This window comes from Budorcas taxicolor, chromosome X, assembly GCF_023091745.1.
Source record: "Budorcas taxicolor isolate Tak-1 chromosome X, Takin1.1, whole genome shotgun sequence".
Classification (NCBI taxonomy): domain Eukaryota; kingdom Metazoa; phylum Chordata; class Mammalia; order Artiodactyla; family Bovidae; genus Budorcas; species Budorcas taxicolor.
In genome coordinates this window covers 134963987-134988293 of record NC_068935.1, presented here as the reverse complement: position 1 = coordinate 134988293, position 24307 = coordinate 134963987, and the positions used below count along the sequence as shown (strand labels likewise).

The 24307-nt window shown below is 45.8% G+C and overlaps 1 protein-coding gene across 3 annotated transcripts in view; it reads left to right on the top strand.

Moving 5' to 3' along the window:
* CLCN4 (chloride voltage-gated channel 4) overlaps nucleotides 1-23277 on the top strand; it is a 69399-nt gene extending 46122 nt beyond the window's left edge. For 2 of the 3 annotated variants that reach the window (XM_052662808.1, XM_052662809.1), the window contains exons 7-13: nucleotides 1851-2057; nucleotides 2158-2238; nucleotides 3330-3875; nucleotides 5312-5498; nucleotides 6579-6977; nucleotides 13670-13886; nucleotides 22740-23277. In XM_052662808.1, coding sequence (XP_052518768.1) covers nucleotides 1851-2057; nucleotides 2158-2238; nucleotides 3330-3875; nucleotides 5312-5498; nucleotides 6579-6977; nucleotides 13670-13886; nucleotides 22740-22830 — 1728 coding nt within the window. In that variant the 3' untranslated portion in view covers nucleotides 22831-23277. Of the gene's footprint in view, nucleotides 1-1850; nucleotides 2058-2157; nucleotides 2239-3329; nucleotides 3876-5311; nucleotides 5499-6578; nucleotides 6978-10159; nucleotides 10233-13669; nucleotides 13887-22739 lie in introns of those variants that run through there. The other variant, XM_052662810.1, reaches the window with a different exon arrangement.
* Nucleotides 23278-24307: the final 1030 nt, after the last annotated feature.

Below are 24307 nucleotides of genomic sequence, written 5' to 3'. Positions count from 1 at the left end.
CTTTGAATTAAGAAAAACAGATCTCTGTCAGTAATTCCTGAGATGAAAATGGTCCATTCAAACCCATTGTAAAATTTCCAGTATTAGCATTACAGCTGAGGAAAAGCCAAAGAGTATTTCAGGACTGCCCTTAAATAGTGAGAAATTAGGAATACTTGTATTGCTCTTCTCAGGATGGGAACAGTGCCTCTCTACCTGGGCTGCCTTTTAGAATGGGTTTCGGTGGACTCTGGGAATTGGTGATGGACAGGGAGGCCTGGCGTGCTGCAATTCATGGGGTCACAAAGAGTCGGACACGACTGAGCGACTGAACTGAGCTGTGGAGTCTGTAAACCCCCTGTGCCCATGATACACCTCAGATCAATTACATCAGATTTCCAGGGGAGGGGATTAACTAGTCCTCGTTGGTTTCTAAGTCCCCAGAGGACGCTGTTGAGCACCAAGCTCAAGAAGGACTGGGATAGCTATTCAAGAAACTGATTTCTTGGCAGAGCAATGCCCACTAGGAGGCACTTTGATGTTATATAAATGTCCTGACGGTGACAAGAGCTGAGATTGTCCCATTATGCATTATACAATGGGAAAATGGATACTGACCACAAATTTCATTGGCTGGCTCACTCTGTGTCTAATGAATCTCTGATTACAGGCTTGTAAATTGCTAGCTAGGCAGTAAACATGCACTTCATTTCAGTCAATTGTGGGAGAGGTTGAAGATAAAATGTTATTTATCCATTGGTGATGCTTCTGTATCCAGTGCATGCATGTATGTTCCATCATATCCGACTCTTTGTGACTCCATGGACTGTAGCCCAGCAGGCTCCTCTGTCCATGGGATTTTTCAGGCAAGAATACTGGAGTGGGTTGCCATTTCCTCCTCCAGGGGATCTTCTCCACCAGGGATCGAATGCACATCTCCTAAACTGCAGGCAGATTCTTTACCACTAGTGCCGCCTGGGAAGCCCAGGCTTTGTGAGTCAAGAGGCAAAATTGAGGAACTGTTCTCACTAATAGCTAAGTCGTGCTTGACTCTGTGATCCCATGGACTGCAGCACGCCAGACTTCCCTGTTCTTTACTGTCTCCCAGAGTTTACTCAAATTCATGTCCATTGAATCAGTGATGTCATCTAACCATCGCGTCCTCTGCTGCCCTCTTCTTTTACCTTGTTTTCATATTACATTTAAAATGATTAAAAGCTTAGGTTTTAAAGATCTTAGCTTGTGGGTCATACGAAAATAGGCTGTGGTCTGGATTTGGCCCACCGGCCATAGTTAGCCAACCCTTATCTAAAGTTCCATTGATATTTTATTGTATTTGCTTTGCAACAAAGCTAGCCAGATGTCTCTATATTGACCATCTTTCAGTAGTCAAAAATTAACAGTTAAAATCAATAGATACATGCATCAGGATTTCTATTTGCTCCATTATTGACAATGTGTTCATCAATCATTTAATGATTTGTGATTGTTTGATTAAAATGATTAATCTGTTAAAAAAATAGATACATGTATCTTTAACACAACAGAGGGTAACCTGCATAGGATAAAATGCTATACATAAAATTAGACTGATAATTACTTATTCATTCCTTGAATGATCTCATTACTCTGGAATTATTAAGATTTACTATGCAGTGAGTTGTCTCGAGGGTTCCATTAATGTATAAAAGTATGCATTAATATAAATTATAATATCAATTATAGCTAAATTACCAACGAAAGCAGCCTCTGTTCCATACAATTTAGTGAATCTCAGTTTGAAAGATGCTTCTCGGAGGAGGCAGGTGTTATTTTCCTGGCAGAGGCACTGAGGCGGCTCACTCCCCCACCTTCTCCATCCTGTGTTTCAGATAAAGACCATCTTGAGTGGCTTCATCATCAGGGGCTACTTGGGCAAGTGGACCCTGCTGATCAAGACTGTCACGCTGGTGTTGGTGGTGTCCTCAGGCCTGAGCCTGGGCAAGGAAGGGCCGCTGGTGCACGTGGCCTGTTGCTGCGGCAACTTTTTCAGCAGCCTTTTCTCCAAGTACAGCAAGAACGAGGGCAAAAGGCGTGAGGTGAGCATGCTCAGGGTGAAGCCCCGCCCTCTCCAGGCTTACCTGCACCTGCTGACTTTCTCGAAAGACCCGGAACTGACGGGAGCTCTTTGCCTCACAGGTGCTGTCAGCCGCAGCCGCTGCTGGGGTCTCTGTGGCCTTTGGTGCCCCGATTGGGGGTGTGCTTTTCAGTCTGGAAGAGGTGAGCATGGGCAGTGGAGGGGCCCCATGGTTCTGAGCACTGAGGAACACATTGCGGGGAGAAACACATGGGGTGTCAGCAAGGCAGGAGGTGTTCTTCTTCAACCCCCTTGAGGACTGGATCCAAAGGAGGATTGAAAGATTCCTCCAACTCATGAAGGAGCCACAGTATTCTCCGTGAAATACCTTTTTTTTAAAGTCTTGTTTTAAAAATTGCCAGTATGATTTTGAGGGGGTGGGGTGGAAATTTGGTCTCCTTTCTCTTCCATAAGCAACGTAATGAATAAACAATTTTTATTTTTTTGCCACCGGAATGGATCTAGTCCAGTGCTTGGCCCATGTTGTATGTCAAGAGCCAGACAGTAAATACTTGAGGCTTTTCGTGTCTCGGTGCCCGGTCCCAGCCACTGATCTCAGCCCTTGTAGCTTGCAGGGTGCAGCAGGCCACGTGCACGTGCGCTGCCTGGCTGTCTTCCAAAGAGACCTTCCTTATGAATGTTGAAGTTTGACTTTTCTATCACTGTCACCAGATATTGTCCTCCTTTTGAATATTTCACGTCTCAAGATATTCTTTTCTCCCCAAAAAGTATAGTTGATTTACAATGTTGTGTTAATGTCTGCTGTATAGCACCATGATTCAGTTACATATATATAGATTCTTTTTCTCCCTGAACCATTTAAAAGTGTAAAAACCATTCTTAACTCATGCACCTTCCAGATACATCTGCTGAGCCAGGAGTTCCAACCCAGGCTCTGTTGTCTGGAGAATCAAATCAGAGATTGATTTTCCTTTAGGAGGCTCTCTCTGCCATAAACAGAATTATGATACAGTGTTCGCATTTCTCTTATAAAATAGCTCAAATGCACCTTAAATGGTATCTGTTCCAATTTTAGACAGAGTCCTTTAAAATATCTTTGTTCGTGTGTTTGGGCCTTATTTACACCACTGATTGAGGAAGTAAGTTCCTCCCATCTTTGATTTGAACATGACTTTCATGGCAAATGCCACCGGGGGCTGCTGATCAGTGGGTCTGGGGCCCTGGGGCAGCTCTTTTGTCTATCAGCCTCTTACTTTTCACTCGTTGGTTGTAGGTCAGCTACTACTTTCCGTTAAAGACCCTGTGGCGGTCCTTTTTTGCGGCCCTGGTGGCAGCCTTCACGCTGCGATCCATCAATCCATTCGGGAACAGCCGCCTTGTCCTCTTCTACGTGGAGTATCACACGCCCTGGTACATGGCTGAGCTCTTCCCCTTCATCCTGCTTGGGGTCTTCGGGGGCTTGTGGGGGACCCTCTTCATCCGCTGCAACATTGCCTGGTGCCGGAGGCGCAAGACCACCAAGCTAGGGAAGTACCCAGTGTTAGAGGTCATCGCAGTGACTGCCATCACCGCCATTGTTGCCTACCCGAACCCCTACACACGCCGCAGCACAAGTGAGCTCATTTCCGAGCTCTTCAATGATTGCGGGGCCCTTGAGTCCTCCCAGCTGTGTGACTACATCAACGACCCCAACATGACGCGGCCCGTGGATGACATCCCTGACCGGCCAGCCGGGGTTGGGGTTTACACGGCCATCTGGCAGCTGGCCCTGGCGCTGATCTTCAAGATCATCATTACCATATTCACCTTTGGCATGAAGGTCAGTGAAGGGGAGGAAAGGTGCCAGGGGTGGTGGGCAACCCTGTCCTTCTGAAGATGGGACCCCAGAATCCAGTCATGCCAGGAGAAAGAGGGAGCTGAGCTTTGCTGAATGGTCTCAGGTGCCAGCCACTTGACATTCTTTCAACCAACAAAAAACAACGCTTTTGAGAAATATTAAGCCTATGGAATAGTTTTTTTTATTTTTTGGAGTAGAGATTTTTAACCCCATTTTACAAGTGAAGAACCTAAGGCTCAGAGTATCATTCATACAGAGATGTGTACAGCTTGGTGAATATTCACAAAATACACTTGTGTGACCAGCACCTCAGACCAGGAGAACACTGGGAACCTTCCAGAATCCAATTGTGTTCCACCACAGTTGTTTTTGTGGTATTTCTATGAATTGTTTCTTTTTAAAAAAGTCTTGAGAAGCTGTGTACTTGGGTGCAGTGGTCAAACACAAACCTGAATTTTTGCTTTGAGAACAAGGAAGAATAGGCGTTATTAAACAGGTGACTGTGATGCAGAGGGATTTATTTTCATTCTGGTGCCTGCTGGGAGAAGTCTGCTTTGAAGTCACAGGGGATTAGATGAAGGGGGGTGGGGATAAGAGATGTTTAAGGAATAATTTCCTCAGGAATGTCACACACTCTTGAAATTACACCGAAGGATCCAAACTTAACTTGAATTTGGTTAAAGACCCACTTCCATCCTCAGATTCAGGACAATCGGCCAGGAAGGGGTTGCGGTTCATAAATGCAGCTGCTGGTCACAATCGGCAGCCATGTGCAGTCTCTGTGAACAGAGTCAAGTCTTTTCTGTACCATGTGTCCGATGACTAGAGGGATGAACATGTATTCTCACACAGCAAAATACAAAATGCGCTATTACTGAGGCCTTTCAGTTTATATAGTCTCTCTGACAGGTGTTTGGCCGCTGTATTTTCAAGAGGCCACTAAGTTCATGACAAGGTTTTTGGAAAATGCAAGGCAGGTCCACTGATGTTTTTAGCTTCTTTATTTGACCTGTGCACAGTTAAAGGCCTTGCTTTTCCATTGTCATGCAGTGGCGTGACATTTAATTTTAAAAGCTGATCTGAATGATGGGCGAGGGGAGAGAGAGTGGTATCTCAAGTGACAGATGCGCACTTTGAATGTTATTTGCAGTGGGGCTTATCATCCTTTAATCCACAGCAGGCAAACCAGGCCAGCTTTTGAAGGCAAGGAAGTGAAAGTGTAAAATTGCATTCTCTCCAAGTCACAGTAGATCACTGGTCCATGGTTTCCCAGTTGACCCATATTTTGAAGTGTTGCCCCGCCTTTGAAGACTGAAGGAAGATACCAGCTTGTTGAGGGAGGCGGAGTTTCCTTGGGGGTGTGGCGGCGGGAATGGGGACCCCTTCCCTCATGCATGTTTCTCCTGTGCTCCCTGCAGATCCCGTCTGGCCTCTTCATCCCCAGCATGGCTGTGGGGGCCATGGCAGGCAGGATGGTGGGAATTGGTGTGGAGCAGCTGGCTTACCATCACCATGACTGGATCATCTTCAGGAACTGGTGCAGGCCCGGTGCAGACTGTGTCACCCCAGGGCTCTATGCCATGGTGGGGGCTGCAGCTTGCCTAGGTACTGTGTGGGTGTGGGTGTGGGTGTGGGCGTGGGTTTGTGTGTGTGAGAGAGATGTGAGTAGCAGGGCTTTTCTTTGCTTAGTCATCCAGGGACCCAGGCTGATGGGATCTCTGCTATCTTGCCACTGTACCATCTAAAATAGTAGGCAGCAGGGGGCTGCTCAACATCCTAGAATCTATAGGACAGCCCTCCCCCACCCCCACCCCAGTGAAGGAAGAATGACCCGGCTCCAGCTGTTCTTCATTGCAAGATCGGGAGTTAGTTTGGATTCTTCCTTTGAATACCAAGGGACACAAGGATGGGTGCATCTCCTGTCTGTTGTTTGTCATCATTTAACTGCACAGTTGTGCTTGACTCTTTGGGACCCCATGGACTGTAGCCCACCAGGCTCCTCCGTCCATGGGATTTTCCAGGCAAGAGGACTGGAGTGGAGTGCCCTTTCCTACTCCAGGCCATCTTCCTGACTGAGGGATTGAACCCACGTCCCTTGCATTGGCAGGTGGCTTCTTTACCACTGAGCCATTTGGGACATGGCTATCTATAGCCCTTAGAAATCTCTACCATTTCCAGCTTGAGGGGTTCGAGTAAAGAGCCACATGTACTGAGACAGAAACCTGCAGAGCCCATATAGGATCCACTCACCAAAATGCAAAGGGTGTGAAAGTGAAGTCACTCGGTCGTGTCCAACTCTTTGCGACCCTGTGGACTGTATCCCACCAGGCTGCTCCATCCAAGGGATTTTCCAGGCAAGAGTACTGGAGTGGGTTGCCATTTCCTTCTCCAGGGGATCTTCCCAACCAAGGGATTGAATCCGGGTCTTCCGCATTGCAGGCAGAGGGTGTGGTCCTGGATGAATAGACACCTCACTGTCATTCACAGGAGGAGATCCAGACAGATGTGACTTATGGTGCTGATGCGAGGCTGTGTTTACCAAGGTCCAAGCATGGGCACCGTGTAGGACCATTCCTGTAGAACAAGGGCCAGGAGGATGGAGCCGGCTTGTCGGTCTCCACAGTTCGTGTCCTCTTGCAGGTGTGGAGTGGAGTCCTGCGATTCCCTTCCTCTCTTGTGTTGCAGGTGGCGTTACCAGGATGACGGTGTCGTTGGTGGTCATCATGTTTGAATTGACGGGAGGCCTCGAGTACATCGTGCCCCTGATGGCAGCGGCCGTGACCAGCAAGTGGGTGGCCGATGCCTTCGGGAAGGAAGGCATCTACGAGGCCCACATCCACTTGAACGGATACCCGTTCCTGGACGTGAAGGACGAGTTCACCCACCGCACACTGGCCACTGATGTCATGCGACCGCGGCGGGGGGAACCGCCCCTGTCCGTGCTCACCCAGGACAGCATGACTGTCGAGGACGTGGAGACACTCATCAAGGAGACTGACTACAACGGCTTCCCCGTGGTCGTCTCTAGGGACTCAGAGCGCCTCATCGGCTTTGCCCAGAGGAGAGAGCTGATTCTTGCCATAAGTGAGTAAAGTAGGGAGTCTCCAGGGACAAATGTGCCCCCAAATTCTCCAAGAGGTTGGAGAGGGTGGATGAGGGTCAGAGGGCTTCAGGCCAAGCTGAAGGCTTGTTCGTTTCACCTGGGGATCTGGCCAGACTGCAGGAGGTCTGGGGTGGTACCTGCCTGCTAAGTCGCTTTGGTTGTGTCTGACTCTTTGCGACCCCATTGACTGTAGCTTTCCAGGTTCCTCTGTCCAGGGATTCTCCAGGCCAGAATACTGGAGTGGGTAGCCTTTCCCTTCTCCAGGGGATCTTCCCGACTCAGGGATCGAACCCACGTCTCTCACATCTCCTGCATTGGCAGGTGGGTTCTTTACCACTAGCGCCACCTGAGACCCTGCATTTCTCCCAAGCTCCCTCGTTTTTTTCGATCAAACTTTTAATGAAAAGATCATAAAATAGCAATATCTTGTCACTGTATATTAGGAGTGCATGCTCTGAATGGAGTGATCAGTGAGCAGCTTTACCATGACGCTTGAGGGCTGTGCACCTGTAGCTTTGACCTGAATTTATTCAAACTCTTGTGGGAGGCCAATGGAGTAGGGTGGCTGACAGCAGTGGCCAGTAAGGAGTGCGATCATGGCATCCCCCTTCCTGGGAAGGGCACCTAGCAAGACACAATCCCTCATCTAGTTCCCATTCAACGAAACAGTGAAACCCCATCCCCTCCTCCCTGGTGAGGTTTTTGTGAATGGGCCAGTGCCCATGGACGTCCGGGGGGCTCACCAACCTAGATGCTGAGTTCTTTGCCTCAGAAACCTCCCTTGGGCTCAAGCCCTTGATGTCACTTCATGACGTCATATCTGGTTCTAGCAGGTCAAGTCACGTGGGTTCCACGTGGGTCAAGTCAGTACTGTGGGATGGTTTTCCTCCTCACCGGCTAACTGGGCGAGCTGTGCCAAGGGGCAGGCTATTCACTTGTGAGAGGAGAGAGGAAATGGTGCCCAGCTGTTTGTTATGTCCCAGAGGTGGGCGGCTCAAGCCTGAGGTCCCCTGTTGACCTATGGATGGGCACCTTGAAAGGGGAGCAAGAGGCAGAAGGATTACAAAGACAGGCCTAGGCGTGAGTCTGTGAAGGCTCTGGCAGGGAGAAGCGTTCCCCTTGTCCCCGTGGTGGTGCTGCCAGACCTCCTGATGTAGCCAGGGCAAGGAGCCACAGAACGCATCCTCGGTGCGAGGTCAACACGAATGCCCTCCCGCTCAGCATGTCCCTCTATCTCACAGTATGCTGGGGGCCCATGGCCTAACTCCCGTGTGCCCTTGATAATTGAACTTCCAGAACGTTTATGAAGTTTGCCTCAGGGACTTTTCCAGGTGCGATGGCAGAGTGCCTCACTGGGAACATACCTTTGCTTATCCCTGCCCTTTGTTAACTATTTCTCAGGCTCTCCATTTGAATTTCTAGAACCTTTTCACAATGTTAAGTAGCTTTTAAAATATTTTTAAAGTATCTTCATCAAAGGCTTTATAAAAATAAGTTTAAGCAGGCTATAGTGTCTAATTTTAGCATGTTCCTGAAACATATTTACCTCTTTCCAAAGCAACAATTGATTTTATGTTTTAGACACAAAAGCACATTTGCTTTCTCTTTATTATAGGTCCTGTCACTTAATAGGTAGGTGCCTTTAAGCATGACTATAGCCTTATAAATAATGAAATTTTTAAAAAGTTGTATAGTAGGTTGGGTTTCTTTAAATTAATGTAATCAGCAGCCTTTAAAAAAATTTATTCAATCCCTAAAATCTTTTAAGCAAAGGTTGAAATTTTAAAACTCAAGTAATAAATGTCACAGAATCCATTACCTATTGTGTAGCTGCAGGCACACCTGCTAAGAGACAGCTTACTAATTTTGCTGAAACCCATTACTGTAATCAAGTGGGAAGCAGTAATTGTCATCAACCAGTTCGAGAAGAAATTTCAGCTTGCCAACTGAGTGCTCTCCTAGAAGCTATGTTTGAAGTGTTTGGAGAGGCAGCACGCAGTGTAAATAGTACCTATGTGCTTTCCATCAGATGGAAAATAGTGTAAAAGCTGCTATTTACATGGTTTCTGGGAAGGTAAGGTGTCTTTGGGTGTGAGCAGTCAGAAAAGCTGTTTTCCTTCCAGAAGAGTCCAGTACCCTGGTGGAGTGTTTGTGGAATGAGATGCCCTTTTGTGGATATAGAAAAAGGACCTGAACATTGAGCTAGTAGGGGCTTCCCAGGTGGCTCAGTGGTAAAAAATCTGCCTGCCAATGCAGGAGATGCAGGTTCAATCCCTGGGTCGGGAAGATCCCCTGAAAGAGGATATGGCACCCCACTCCATTATTCTTGCCTGGAGAATCCCTTTGGACGGAGGAGCCTGGTGGGCTATGGTCCACCGGGTCACAGAGAGTCTGACTTGACTGAGCTTGAGCACAGCTGAGCTAGTAATGATCCCAAGCCAGTTTTCCTTCCAGGGAACTCAGGAGCAGAGATTTTGGATAGATCCAAGATAAGAAAAAGCTGGTGCACTTTAGTTGTGTCCGACTCTCTGCGACCCCATGGACTGTAGCCTGCAAGGCTCTTCTGTCCATGGAGTTCTGCAGGCACGAATACTGGAGTGAGCACCCTGCCCTTCTCCAGGGGATATTTTCGACCCAGGGATCAAACCCAAGTCTCTTATGCCTCTTCATTGACAGGTGGGTTCTTTATCACTGAGGCACCAAGGAAGCCCAGTAGATGAGACAAAGAACAATTTTTTTCCTTATGTATCATGTTTAAAATAGTATATAAGTTGCTCCTATTAAGCTGGGAATGTTGTATATCCAGTCCATCTCTGGTATGCCAAACCATAGCTGCTGTCTTTATTGGAGAGCAGCTAGTACATGTGGCCCCCTTCACCATCACATACACACGAGGCAGTATATGGCCCTGTGCAAGGTCCTGGGACATGGGACTTTACTTCTTGGCACTCTTTGCAATGATGCGGCTCTTGCTGCATTCAGTAGGCTGAGGCTCTTGTAGTCTTGAATTCTGCAATTAAGTGAGGACAGACCCAGAGAGGACTCCATGGGAAGCCACAAAGATGATTAAAGGGATGGAAAGTTAGAATCACGGGCCAGAGTTAAGGGAACTCTCTTTTTTTTTTTTTTTTGCCTGGTGGATGATTTGATGATGATTCTCCAGCGTATGGAAGAGGCTTGCTTACAAGAGCTCTCTGTCCAGAACTGAGCACCAAGAAACATGTCTGATCTGTTGGGTGAGCTCTTTGTCCCTGAAGAGATTTCTTCCTGAGAGTGCTGTTAATGATGGGAGAGGCCATGGGGAACAGTGGTGTCATCTGCTTCTTTCTGCTGGGGATGAAAACATATGTGCAGAGGAACTTCTCCATGCCTTATAAGCTATATGCATGCTAAGTCCTTCAGTTGTGTCCAACGCTTTGCGACCCCACGGACTGTAGCCTGCCAGGCTCCTCAGTCCTTGGGATTCTCCAGTCAAGAATACTGGAGTGGGTTGCCTTGCCCTCCTCCAGGGGATCTTCTGACCCAGGGATTGAACCAGTGTCTCTTGTGTCTCCTGCATTGAGGTGGCAGGTTTTCTTTTCTTTCTTTTCTTTCTTTTTTTCTACTGATGCAACCTTGGAAGCCCTTATAAGCTATAATTTGTCACAAAATACTCTACTTTTTTTTCTAAATAGTTTTTACTTTTTTTTTTTTTAACCACAGCAGCTTTGTACTGACCACCACTATAGTTGCTCCTAGTTTTCCTTTTTAACCTTTCTTGTTAGTTATGTGTGTTTTATGGAAGCTTTTATTTTTTTAAACTTTGATATCTGATATCTGCCTAAGCTTTTTTAAAATGAAAATTGTTTTAAATTTCGACTTTTTATTGAAGTATAGTTGATTTACCATCTTGTGTTACTTTCTCCTATACATCAAAGTGATTCAGTTATACATAGATATACATTCATTCTTTTTCATATTCTTTTCCATTATAGTTTATCACAATATATTGAATATACTTCTCTGTGCTCTACAGTAGGACCTTGTTTATCTGTGGAAGCATTTTTAATGAACAGGATGATAGAGTATTACCTCCCTAAAAATATGATTAGAGTTTCTCAACCATTGACACTGAGGCTGGATCATTCTTTGTTGGGAGGTGCTTACCTTTGCGCTGTAGTATTATCCTTGCTCTCTACCCTGAGGGTGGAGGCAGAATTACTCCCAGTTAAGAACTATTGCTCTGAAGCCATTGTAGTAACTTGTTGAGTCGCTAAGTCATGTCCAACTCTGTAACCCCATGGACTGTAGCACACCAGGCTCCTCTGTCCTCCACTATTTCCTGGAGTTTACTCACATTCATGTCCATTGAGTCAGTGATGCTATCTAACCATCTCAGTCTTTTAAAAGTCCTTGGCCTGTGACAGTTTTTGAAATTCACTTCATCAACACTTTCCTCATTACCCTCTGTGAACCTGACATGATGAGGAAAGTGTTGATGAAGTGGTGCCTTTTTGTTGAGCAGTGGAGAGCTCAAGGCTTTCATTCTAATGCCTCCTTTGTGAGATAGACTGTGTTGTGTATGGGAGGCAGAGCCAAGGGCACTGATGGTCAGTAGACCTACTCACTCATTCATTCATTTTGAATGATTGACTCGTGTGTGCATTTGGCAAATATCTGTTTTGTGTCTGCTGTATTCTAGGTATTGTCCAGGCTCTGGGAACACAGCACTGAGCAAGAAATGACAGAACTCAGTGCTGTTAGAATCAGGGCTTCTAACTCAATCAGTATATTCAGAGGCAATAGAAGCTTGTTATTTATTTCAACAAGTGGATCCACAGTTGGCTAAGTTGTGTTTGATTTTATGAAGTACGGGGGAGCGTGGTTGGCTGCCGTCTATGGGGTCGCACAGAGTCGGACATGACTGAAGTGACTTAGCAGCAGCAGCAGCAACAAATCCATGTGATCAGTTCCTGATTGGGGATTGTGGATTGATCCAAACCTGATGTTCAACTGAACTGTTGAAATAGGTGAAATTCCTGTCATGTGGGACTTTGAGAAAATCAATCTGTCGATGAAAATGAGTAGGCTTCCCAGGTGGCTCAGATGATAAAGAATCTACTTGCAATGCGGGAGATCCAAGTGCAATCCCTGGGTCAGGAAGATCCCTTGGAGAAGGAAATAACAACCCACTCCAGTATTCTGGCCTGGGAAATCCCATGGACAGAGGAACCTGGTGGCCTGCATTCCATGGGGTCACAAAGAGTTGGATACGACTGAGCAGCTAATGCTTCCACTTTCATGAAAATGAGTAGTAAGTATGTGTTGACTGTTGCTTCTCACCGTAGTGCTTTAGGGTAGGACTGTCTTGATTTAGGAGAGAAGTGTGCGGTCTGTATCGTGTAGCATCTGCATCTGGAAACACGTTGTGCACCAGTGTCATCTGGTATTTGGGGTTGAATCTTACTCCATTTGATGTAACTCGATTGAACCTGACGCACATACTGTGCAGGCATTTGCCCAGCGGGCCCTCTGTTCCCCTTTTAAACAGAGACCCCTTTTCAAACTCAGTCTGACCCCGAATGCTGCCAGTTTTCCATTAGAGTATTCTGTGGCAATAAATGGCTTTAGAGCCAGCAGTTAGAATTTTTATTTTTCAAAGAACAATATAGGAGAATAGTCGTCTTTGAGAAGGCAAAAAAAGTGTATTATAGAAACCAGGATCCATTTTAAGGCAAGCCTTGCTGTACCTTTTCCCTAACCTTTTCCCATGAACCAAAAGAAAGATTAAAATTCCAACAGAAGGAAAATCGCCTTGGAGAAATATCTGGAGACCGATGGATTTATTTCATGTGTGACTTAAAATAGCCTGGGTTTCTAGTACCACATAAAGCTGTATTTCTAATGAGTTCCTGTTACCCTACTTTTTCTGCAGCTTTTTTTCACATGGGCCTGTCTACAGATAGAAATAGGCTAATTGTTACCATAACAGTGTTACTATCTTTCTTTGAGAAATCCACAAAATGGCCCTTTTTTTTTTTTTTTTTTTAAGAGAGACAATCCAAAGGATTGGCGGTGGGGGAGGAGTGGGGAATGCAGCTTTTTCTAGGGCTATTTTTTTGGTCCCAAGGCTTATATTTGGAATTAGGCTGTGTTTCTGGGCTGTAAGTCTGGGATGGTCCTCTTGGTTTCTTGTTCCTTTCAGGATTTATAAATGCCATTTGGGCTCATTATAAGTTAGTTTGTGAAAATACAACAAAGCAATGTATTAAGGTCATTGGGCAGCTCATTAGGTTTTTTTTTTTTTTCATGTCAGAGTTCAGCCCCTGATGAGGTGTGTTAAGAAAGCAGGGGTGCCCTGGCGTCCAGGCAAAGGCAGTGCATTCCCAGGAAGGAGCCATCCTGCTCAGGCCCATCTTGCAAGTCTTTGCAATGGATGATCAGGTCACACACAGCAGGGGAGTCTCGCACAGCATTAGCTTAAGAGAAAGAGATGCCAATTCCACCGCTATTTGGCTGAAGCCCCTCATTAGGAGTGTACAGTTTGCCCTCTGCTCCCCTTCTCTGTGGGATTTGAGGTTGTTGGGGAGGGGGAGTCGTGTACGGCTGTGGGTGGGGTGGGTTGGGCTGGGATGGGGAGAGGGACTCCACACGGGAGTCTTGTGCAGCTCACTGTCCTGCTGGCCCATTCCAGAGAATGCCAGACAGAGGCAGGAGGGCATCGTAAGCGACTCGGTCATGTACTTCACCGAGGAGCCCCCCGAACTGCCGGCCAACAGCCCACAGCCCCTGAAGCTGCGGCGCGTCCTGAACCTCAGCCCTTTCACAGTCACCGACCACACCCCGATGGAGACGGTGGTGGACATCTTCCGGAAGCTGGGACTCCGCCAGTGCCTGGTGACCCGGAGCGGGTGAGTGGCCAGACCCTGGGTGGCATAAGATGAAGGGCCCATGGGAGGCTGATGGGGACAGGGGACCAGTCCTCCTAAGAAATGTCAGTAGGCTGTGGCGAGTGCAGGAGGAGATGCCAGCAGGCTTGGAGGCAGGCTTCCAAGTGGGGCTGTTGTCTTCTGCCCTGAGGCTGAAGTTTGAGTCTAAAGGGGGGAGCCCTTGGGGAGGGGCTGGGGCTCCCTACCCCAGCCCCCACAGTGGTCCAGGTTCCTGGAGAAGGTTCACCCTGTTCTGCTAAAATGAGCAAGGAAAATCTCAGAGCTGATGAGAAAAATAGCTTGAGGTGCACGATGCTCCAACACTCTGTCGGTGACACACTAAGAAAGAGAGATGGGAATCTCATAAAAACTATTGCACATTTTTCACACATGCAGTGGTTGAGAAGAAGGATATCAATCCCTTCACCTTGAGAAAGCCATGCAATTGGCTTGTGGAAGCGGGCATGGCGAGGGCTGCAGCTGGGTTTTCCCATGCCACTGGGTGCTCCATTCTGGACTTTTCTCATAGACAAATCACCATGCACAAACGTGAGGTGCACATTGTGCTCAAGTTGTTCCTTGATGCACCAGCCTGTTGAAAATGACTTGACGTTTCCCCGTGTGACTGCAGAGCCGTAAGCTTTGGTAGCTCGTGGCTCAATCTCTGCCACAGCCGTATTGCTTTCGCACCATGTTATCAGGAAGCAGAAAACCAGTGCTGTAGAGATCAAAGGTTCATGATGGTGTGAGAGGTGCAGTGCCCTGTGGCTGTGCCTTGGGCTCAGGGGCTCTCCCTAAATGTGAGGGCCTTAGAAACTTGGGTGGAGGAAGGAATTGGTTTGGTTCAGGTAGCTTGGAATCTGGATTCTCTGCCTAGTTGATTGCTTTATGGGCTGGAGGTGGTACCTGAAATAGCAGTTTTGGCCTTTAGAATCCTGAGGCTCAACTCTCTGACACAGTTTCCAGGGCTACCTCGCTCCTGGTTAACCCAGCAGTTCTCAAACAGGGTGATTGGCCCTGCAGAGATTTGGAGGTGTCATAAGTGGAGGGGGCAGATGCTACTACTGGCATCCAGTGGGTAGAGACCAGGGATGCTGTTTAACACCCTCCAGTGCACAGCATAGCCCCCATCAAAGCAAAGACTTCATCAGGCCCAAGTGATAGTCCTGTTCCAGCTGAGCGTCCCTGGGCTGGCGGCCTGGGGTAGCCACAGAGCACACCTCACTTGGGCTTCCCAGGTGACTTATGGGTAAGGAATCTGCCTTCAATGCAGGAGACGCAGGCAGATGCAGGTTCAGTCCCTGGAGACAGACATGGCAATGCACTCCAGTATTCTTGCCTGGAGAATCCCCACGGACAGAGGAGCCTCTGTCAGCAGGCTACAGTCCATGGGGTCGCAAAGAGTCGTACACGACTGAGCGACTGAGCACACAGCAGGCACCCCTCACTCGCAGAGATTTCTTCCTGCCGCCTTGCTCATGGCGGGCAGCACGGGTCTCTGCAAGGGGCTGAATTTGCACTTGACCCAGAGAATTCCTAACTGACGGGACGAGTGTCCTCCTTAGCTCTGACTACAGCTGGTGGGTGTCTTGTGCTTGAGGAGGGGCAGTCAATGAACAGATGAATAAGCATTTGAGGCTAGAGATAATTTTTCCTAGTGGGTTCTTTTTTTTTTTTTTGGTCAGCTGTGCAGCTTGCAGAATCTTAGTTTCTAGACCAGGGATTGAACCTGGGCCCCCTGCAGTGGAAGTGCAGAGTCTTAACTACTGTACTGCCCGGGACTTCCCCTCTACTGGTGGTTTTTAAAGGCACCCAGTGGTTCTCAAACTTGAGCGGGCATCAGAATCTGAGAGGAGTAAACCTTCAGGTTAAACCCCGAGTACCAGGCCCTCCTGCAGTTACTGATCCTTCCAATCTGGGAGGGGCCCTGAGAATTATACTTGTAACCAGCTCCCAGGGGCTACTGTTGGTTGAGGTCCCCACTTGATAAACGACTGAAGCCCACTGATGTGCTTGAATTTCCAGTGCTCGGCAGAAATACCACCGCGATTACCCGTGTCGTCTCAAGTGTCTTGCAGTTTCTCTTTCCCTTTAAAATAATAAACCCATGTCAGTTATCATTGGAATTTTCAGTTCTGCCAGGAAATTCTGCCCTTGACGCTTGCTCACACCTCACGGAGCCCCATGAGTTTTTCCTGTGAAGATCTGGGTGCCGAAATTGGCTCCGAATGTTCTGTGAGAACACAAAATCGCTCTCACTCTCTCTCGCTGTACATATTTTAAACAAACACAGATGCTGATACGTTAGTGCTGGCAGGAGATCCTTGTTTGCGGAGCCTTTCATCTCCTTGGGCTTTGAGCCAGGGCAGGCCCGGCTCAAGCCAGCTCGTGTTTTTGATCTATTCCATCACCGTGTACCGTCCCAGCTCTTGGCCGAGCCCCACAGCTTGTACCCTTGACTAGTGTAGTCTGAAGGACTTCTCAGGGCCTGGACTCTACGGTGACCATGAAACCAGACCAGGAGCCAGAGAAGTCTTTGCCCTCATAAAGTTGAAGTCTTGGAAGCGTCCAGTGGCCAAGAGTGAATTTTGGATTTTCCCCATAGGGGACCTAGAAAGAAAAAGGGAGCAGAGGAGATGCTAGGTGGGTCTTTAGGTCCTGACCAGGGTGGTCTTCTTACAAGAGCCCCGGTGCTCTAATCTGAATTATGTTCATGGTCATAGATGGACTATTTATCATTCCAAAGTTTCACTTGATCTGCTACCCAAAGAGGCTGGACATTGAAACAGTTGATTTAGCTCAAGTAGGACATTTCATACCACTAACAAACCCCCTTGGATTGAATGCTGCCTCCTTCTGGGAGGTTGCTCATCTTTCTTCTTTTTTGATATTTGAATGGCATCACTGACTCAATGGACATGAGTTGGAGCAAGCTCTGGGAGTTGGTGATGGACAGGGAAGCCTGACGTGCTGCAGTCCATGGGGTCACAAAGAGTCAGACATGACTGAGCAACTGAACTGGACTGAATTACTTTCGCGGGTCAAGGCACAATTTATGCCTGAAGCCAAGGCAGCTCCTGAATCCGTATTTCCCCAGAACTGTTACAACCAGCTTGACTTTCAGACATTATAGTTACCAAGCTTTAAGACAGGGCTGTCAGGACTGCAGATGCCTAGTGTTTTGATACTGTCTTAAGGATGGACATAAGGAAACAAAACCCAGGCTTTATAGATATGGGAAGAGTGCCTGTGTGTATTACAGTTAAGTTCTTGTCACTTTGCAGATGCTACCAAGTCTTTTTTTTGAAAGCAATATTGGTTTCCTCAGCATCTCACTGAGCTTCTGTGTGAGGGAGAACTGGAGGAGGCTCAAAGAGTGTTACAAAAAAGAAAATCAAGGAGCTTGTCATCCACCAAGGAACATGGGTATCATCCAGTTTGAGTTACGTTCTCCAAGTGTTCTGGAGGGTAGTGTCCTGAGCCAGGCTTTCAAATACAAATGTCCGAAAGGACCAAAGAGACTTTTAAGCTGAACGACTGTCTGCTGATTGGTGGCCGCCAGCCTCAGAACTCCTTCCACCTCAGATGAAAAGGTTCTTCCTCCTTTCACGTGCTGCTACTTCTCTGATGATTGCACCTTTCTTAGTTGTGTATTATAGGCATAAACTGCTTGCCTTCTAACTATTCATTTTTTTAGTTTAAAGGGAGTTGAAGGACTGTAATGGACTAAATTTTGTGCCCCAAGCCCCAAATTCATACACTGAAGCTCCAGCCTCCAATATGGCTGTCTTTGGAGACAGTGTCTGTATGCAGGTGTGTGTATGCATGCTGAGCCACTCAGTCATGTCTGACTCTTTGCGACCTCATGGACTGTAGCCCGCCAGGCTCCTCTGTCTGTGGCATTTCTCAGGCAAGAATACAGGAGTGTGTTGCTATTTCCTCCTCCAGGGGCTCTTCCCGACACAGGGATTGAACCTGCATCTCCTGCGTTGGCAGGTGGATTCCTTACCACTGAGCCACCAGGGAAGCCCACTTTAAGGAGGGAGTTAAGGTTAAATGAGGTCATAAAAGCCCCATCCCTAATCAGATGGGACTGATGTTCTTAGAAGGAAAGGAGACACTGGCGATGCCTGCGTAGAGAAACAGGCCGTGTGAGGACACAGCAAAGAGGTGGCCGTCTCCACACCCAGGAGAAACCAAACTGGCCAGTGCCATGATCTCGGCCTTCCCAGCCTTCGGAACCAGGAGAACATACATTTCTGTTGTTCAGTTACCTAGTTTGTGGTACTTTCTTACGGCAGTACAAGCTGACTCCGTCAGAACTCAGACTCACCTTGGCAGATTTAGGATAATAGCATCTTGTTTTATGGGGCATCTTTGATTTTACTGTATTTTTATAAATTTTAGAAGTGTGTTTTAGTCACTGATCTATAAAAATGGTTAAAGTCAAGTAGCTCCAAATAGCGGAAGGAAGAAAGTGTTAGTCACTCGGTAATGTCTGACTCTTTGCAACCCCGTGGCAAAGCCCACCAGGCTCCTCTGTCCAAGGGATTCTCCAGGCAAGAATACTGGAGTGGAATGCCATTTCCTTCTCCAGGGTGTCTTCCTGACCCAGGGATTGAATCTGGGTCTCTTGTGTTGTAGGCAGATTTTTTAATGTCTGAGCCATCAGGGAAGCTCAAGAATACTGAAGTGGGTAGCCATTCCTTTCTTCAGGGGATCTTCCTAACCCAGGGATAGAACCTGGATCTCCCACATCACAGGCAGATTCTTTACCATCTGAACCACTAGGAAAGCCCTACACAGCTGGAAGGAACAATGGTTCTTAGCTCTGTCCTCCTTCACCACCCCTGGCCCTTCCATTCAGACAACCACTTTCTTCCCTCCTGAGAATTTTGTCTTCATGAATTAATAGACTATATTTTCTGAGCCATTCAGAATTATGAAATAATTGAGCAGAAAGCATAGAGTTCCCTCTCTGGTCTTTTCTGTTTCTCTTCCTGTTAACATCTTATATTTATGGTTTATATTTGTTGCCCTCAGTGAGCCAGTATTGCGATGTTATTATTAACTATGATCCATCTCCCTGGTGGCTCAGTGGTAAAGAATCTACCTGCCAATGTAGGAGATGCAGCTTCAATCCCAGGCTTGGGAAGATCCCCTGGAGGAGGAAATGGCAACCTACTCCAGTATTCTGAGGAGCCTGGAGGGCTACCATTCATGGGGTTGCAAAAAGACTCAGTCAGACACGACTGAGTGACTAAACAACAGTAATCATTCACTTTAGGGTTCACTCTTGGTGTTGTGCATCCTGTGGGTTTGGATAAATTCATAATGACATGTATCCACCATTGTAGTATCATCAGGAATAGTTTCACAACCCTAAACATGCTCTGTGCTCTGTCTGTCCATCCCTCCCTCCCCTCAACCTCTGCTAACCACTGATCCTTTTACTGTCTCCATCGTTTTGCCTTTTCCAGAACGTCATAGAGTTGGAGTCACACAGTGTGTAGGGGAGGGAGGGGTGTGCATTTCAGGTTCCTCGTGTCTTTCCCTGGCTTGATGGCTTGTTTTTCTTTCTAGTGCTGAGTAATATCCATTGTCTGGTTGGACCAGTTTGTTGATTCACTCACCTACCGAAGGACGTCTTCAGTGTTTCCAAGTTTGGGCAGTTATATTTGAAGCATACATTTTCTAAAAGACTAAGGACATTCTTTTTCATACCAGTAATTACGTATATCATTCACTATCTAGTTCATATCATTTTCAGTCCAGAATTCCTTCAGTGTTCACACATTGCATTGGTTTGTTTTGCTTCTTTAGTCTCTATCTAGAAGAGCTTCCTGTCTTTTTTCCTTGTTATTTATGACGTAGATTTGTTTTTTAAGAGTTCAGACCAGTAGTCCCACATTGTGAATTTGTTTGATTGCTTCCTCATGGTTTGATTTTTTTTTTAAGTAGCTTCGGGCAATGTTCCAATATTGATGACGTCATAATGTCAGCTTTTCTGACTTGACTGGTGATAAGCTCCATCACTGGGATGAGGTGGTGATGGCCAGAGCCCTCTGTTATAAGGGGACATTTTTCTCTTTGTACGTAATCTGTGGAGGGATACTTTGAGACCATGTGAATTTTCTGTTTTCCAGCAACCATTTACCCAGTGGTTTTGGAATCCATTGATAAATGATTGACTAAACCAATGATTGCCCTGGGAGTTGCAAAATGTTGATTTTCTAATTCTTTTGTGCTTGGTACATTTTTTTCTCCAGTTTTTGAGACTATTGCTTTAGTTGTGGTGCTTTCTTTTGGTTTTGTCATCTGTGTTGCCATTATTCTTTTTGTTCAGCATGTTTTTTTAAAAAACACTTTCAGCATTTTACCTGTAATATTTCTAAAGATTCATAGTCAATTATTTACTTTCTCTATTGACAATGTATAAATATTAAACATTAACTAAAATTAAATGTGGCTTGTTTAAACACTTCAAGCAATTTAACATAAATATGTTATAAATGTGATTATTATAAAACTTATTACTGTCTTGTTTAGAGGTAAACTGCTGGCTAATTTCCAGTTATCTTCATTTTTTGCAGTTAATAGACAACTAGGAAAAGCAAATTTGACTCAGTCACACAGAAGTTACTGTCATATCTGCTCTTCTTCTCTTTACCTTGTATTTTGTATGGGTGTTACTGAGAAGAAGGAAGAGAGTTACTACTATTCCTTTTCACGTATGGAAACTATATTAGATCCTATGGATGTTCTATTTGTAATGAGTTTAGTATGCTTTTTATTTATTTATTTTTAAATATAAATTTATTTATTTTAATTGGAGGCTAATTACTTTACAATATTGTAGTGGTTTTGACATGCATTAGTAGTATGCTTTTTTTAAAAAAACTTATTTATTTAGTTTTTGTCTATGCTGGGTCTTTGTTGCTGCACAGACTTTTCTCTAGTTGCAGTGAGTGGGGACTCCTCTTCCTTGCTGTGTGTGGGCTTCTCATTGCAATGGCTTCTCTTGTTGTGGAGCACGGGCTTTAGGTGTGTAGGCTTCACTGGTTGTGGCACGTGGGCTCAGCAGTTGCGGTTCCCTGGCTCCAGAGCATAGGCTCAGTAGTTGTGGCATATGTGGGAACCTCCCGGACCAGGGATCAAACCCATGTCTTTTGCATTGGCAGGCAGATTCTGTATCACTGAGCCACCAGGGAAGCCTCTGTGTGTCATGCTTTTAAAGGCCTTTCTTGCTCTTTCCCTCTCTCTCTTGATGTTCCAATGAGATGGAGGGAAAGAAGTCCCTCTCTGTCGCGGGGTGTGATAGATGGGGAAACTAACACAAAAAATCAATCGCTTTTTCAAGGTTAAGGCCCAGCGTGGTCATGGACAAAGAAGTCAGAATTCTGACCTTACAGTTTCACTAACCACTGTCTGTTTCACCAGCTATACCTTACTGCAATACTGCTATGAGTACTTGTGCCCCCATCTTCATGTTCACTTCCTATTAGTAAGAGATGAGTTTGATACTTTGGCTTTAATTAAATAAATGACAGTGTAGTACAGCTTTGTTTTCATATTTTTTGGTATATCATCATTTTTCACAGATAGGAGAAACCTATCATTTAAAAAAAAAAATCTTTTCTTTTTTTTGGACACACCTTGTGTGGCTTATGGGATCTTTGTTCCTCAACCAAGGATTGAACCGGCACCCTCTGCATTGGAAGCAGAGTCTTAACCACTGGACCACCAGGGAAGCCCCAGAAACCTTTCATTTTAATAGCCATACAATATTGCAGGGTGAGACTGCCTTCCTTCTCTCTTCTCCTCTTCTTGGGGATGATGAAGATGAGGTGAGCAGAATTTTGCAGGTTAAGTTTGCAGTGGAACTTCTTTTCCCTGGAGAACTTGTGTACATCCCCTTTTTTCACTCCTTTCACTTTCCCCAGGGGGCATGATTTGACCCCAGCAGATGTTCATTTAAATATTTAATAAAATTGAGAAGAGGCAAGGGCTGCCACGAACAGTTGTGCAAGTGTGTGTTCATGACCCAGGAACACTGTTCACATTGTGTTTGTAAAAAGTAGGAGTTGGACAGTTTACAGTATAGGTGGCCCTATACCAGGGGCTCTGGGAAGTGGCATTGTTTTTGTAAGGGGACAGCCATGGAACTTTGGAAGAGGAGGTAATTTATATAAATAGTCAGACATGAATGTCAAACTTAACCCTTCCAGTAAGATAGGTTTAAAATTGAACCAATTGTTATACTTAAAACTTCTTAGACTTAAAATGCCTTATACATGGGATTTCTGCAGTGTGATCAAGTTTTGACATTGGCTTTTGTAAGCCCTTTTTAACTGATTATATTCTTAAAAATTGGGTGAGTATATATTAGTCATCATAGGCTTACTGCAATAATAAGCAAGCCTGTAATATCAGTGGCCAAACACAATAAAGGTTGATTTTTCTCCCATGTCACTCACATCCAGTGTGAGTTGCAGCAGGTGTGAGCTCTGTACCACACAGTCATCCCAGGGCCCAGGTCTTTGAATCTAATGGCTCCTGATTCATCCTCTGTGACCTCAGAGTCCTTTACTGGCTCCTCTGTCTGGAACCATCAAATGAGAGAGGAAATGTGCAGGTGACTTGGGAGGGGCATCACTCACCTCCACTCACATGCCATTGTCCAGAGCTCTCTCAGTTGGCCCTACCCATCTGCAAGGATAGCTGGGAAATGTGGTCTTTCTCTGCACCCAGGTGGGAAGGGCTCTGGGGATCAGAGAGATGTGTGAATCAATATTGCAAGGCTGACCTTTTTTCTCTATTTTGTTTCTTCTCCAGGAGACTTCTTGGCATCATCACGAAAAAAGATGTTCTGAGACATATGGCCCAGATGGCAAACCAGGACCCTGAATCCATCATGTTTAATTAGAAACAAGATGGTAGTTTATTTGAGAAAAATACAACTGTATCATTAAAAAGAAATAAACAAATGATAGTTATTATCCTAATGAACCTTCATGCACTGGGAGCAGTGGAAACAAAAGCTTTGTTTGAAAGGAAGGGGAAAAGAATGAAACTTAAAAATATATACATCTATGAGTAGGCATTTTATAGCTTTAACCCCTTATGAGTTTCAAGCTGTGTTGTGAGTTTAGTAACTGCTGTGGGGGCATGTGGGTGGGGGTAAATGATGTGGTTTGTACAAGGATCTGGAACACAATTGCTGAGTCAAGAAACATTTGCCCCTTCTGTTGCAGGCTGGTGTTGGTAAAGCTTTGAATGTGAAAGGCCGAGGGGTATTGGCATGTCAGTGTCCTTATTTATTGGTTCCTGAGGTTTGGCTGCTATGTTACTGAATCAGACTAAAGATATTTGCACGCACTTTGTTGGAAAAGAAAAAGAAATTAAATGTGAACATAGCGAAAGCTGCAAGTATGCTAGTGGGTTCACTTGTGACCAGCCATTGCTGGCTCCTGTTCTCAGCCTGTTTTGTTGCTTGTCCCTCAGTTTCTGAACCAAGATTGGGTCTTCTGCCATGTTGAGTATGAAGAAAACATTTCTCTCTGCAAGACCAGCACCTGGGGGCTGCACGATGAACTTTTGAGCATTTGGTGCTGCGCTGTTTCCTGCCATAGAAAGAGATTTGTCCTTATTTTGAGGGTATACATACCCATCATTGATTTGCATCTCCATTGCATCTGCTTCATTTATTGCTGTTGCCTGTGCATTCTTAAATATCGATCAGTCTAGCGCTTTCCAAGGGCCATGTCCTATATTCTGCCAGCTTGCCATAGTGACTTGAATTTCCAAATAGCATATACAAGTGTCAAAACAGACTACCCAGTGTTAGTGCTTATTTTTCTTCTCAGATCTTATTAAATACGGCTGCCGAGAGGGTGAGGCAGATGAGTTCTCAGTGGGAACTCCTCCAAATGGATTGCAAGAGAAATACTAAATTGATTCTAAATCTGTTCCATTCTCCTCTCTGTAGGATGCAAAACATCCAGCTTTAATGTATAAGCATGCACTTTCATATTAGCAATCAGAGCACAGGAGGACAGAGTTAAATTTGAGACAGCCAATTTGAGCATCTTTGAGTTGAACGTAATGATACATTTATTCTTTTAGTCAGGACTTTGGTCGTGTCTGTGGGAAGGAATTAAGCTATGTTTCTTAGGTCCACTGGGTGACCTCGGTAAGATTGATGCCCCTTGTCCTTTCCCTTTTGTCTTCGTGCTTTCCTTTTCCCTGAGTCATCTTCATCCTTTTCAGTCTCATCATTGGCTTTTGATGTATCAGGTGTGCATTTGGCTGCAAATAATAGAAAACACACAGTGAAGAGTGGACTAAGAAACCTGGAGGTGGGCTCTCAGGACTGTTTCCACGGTATCCTTGATGACTCGTGG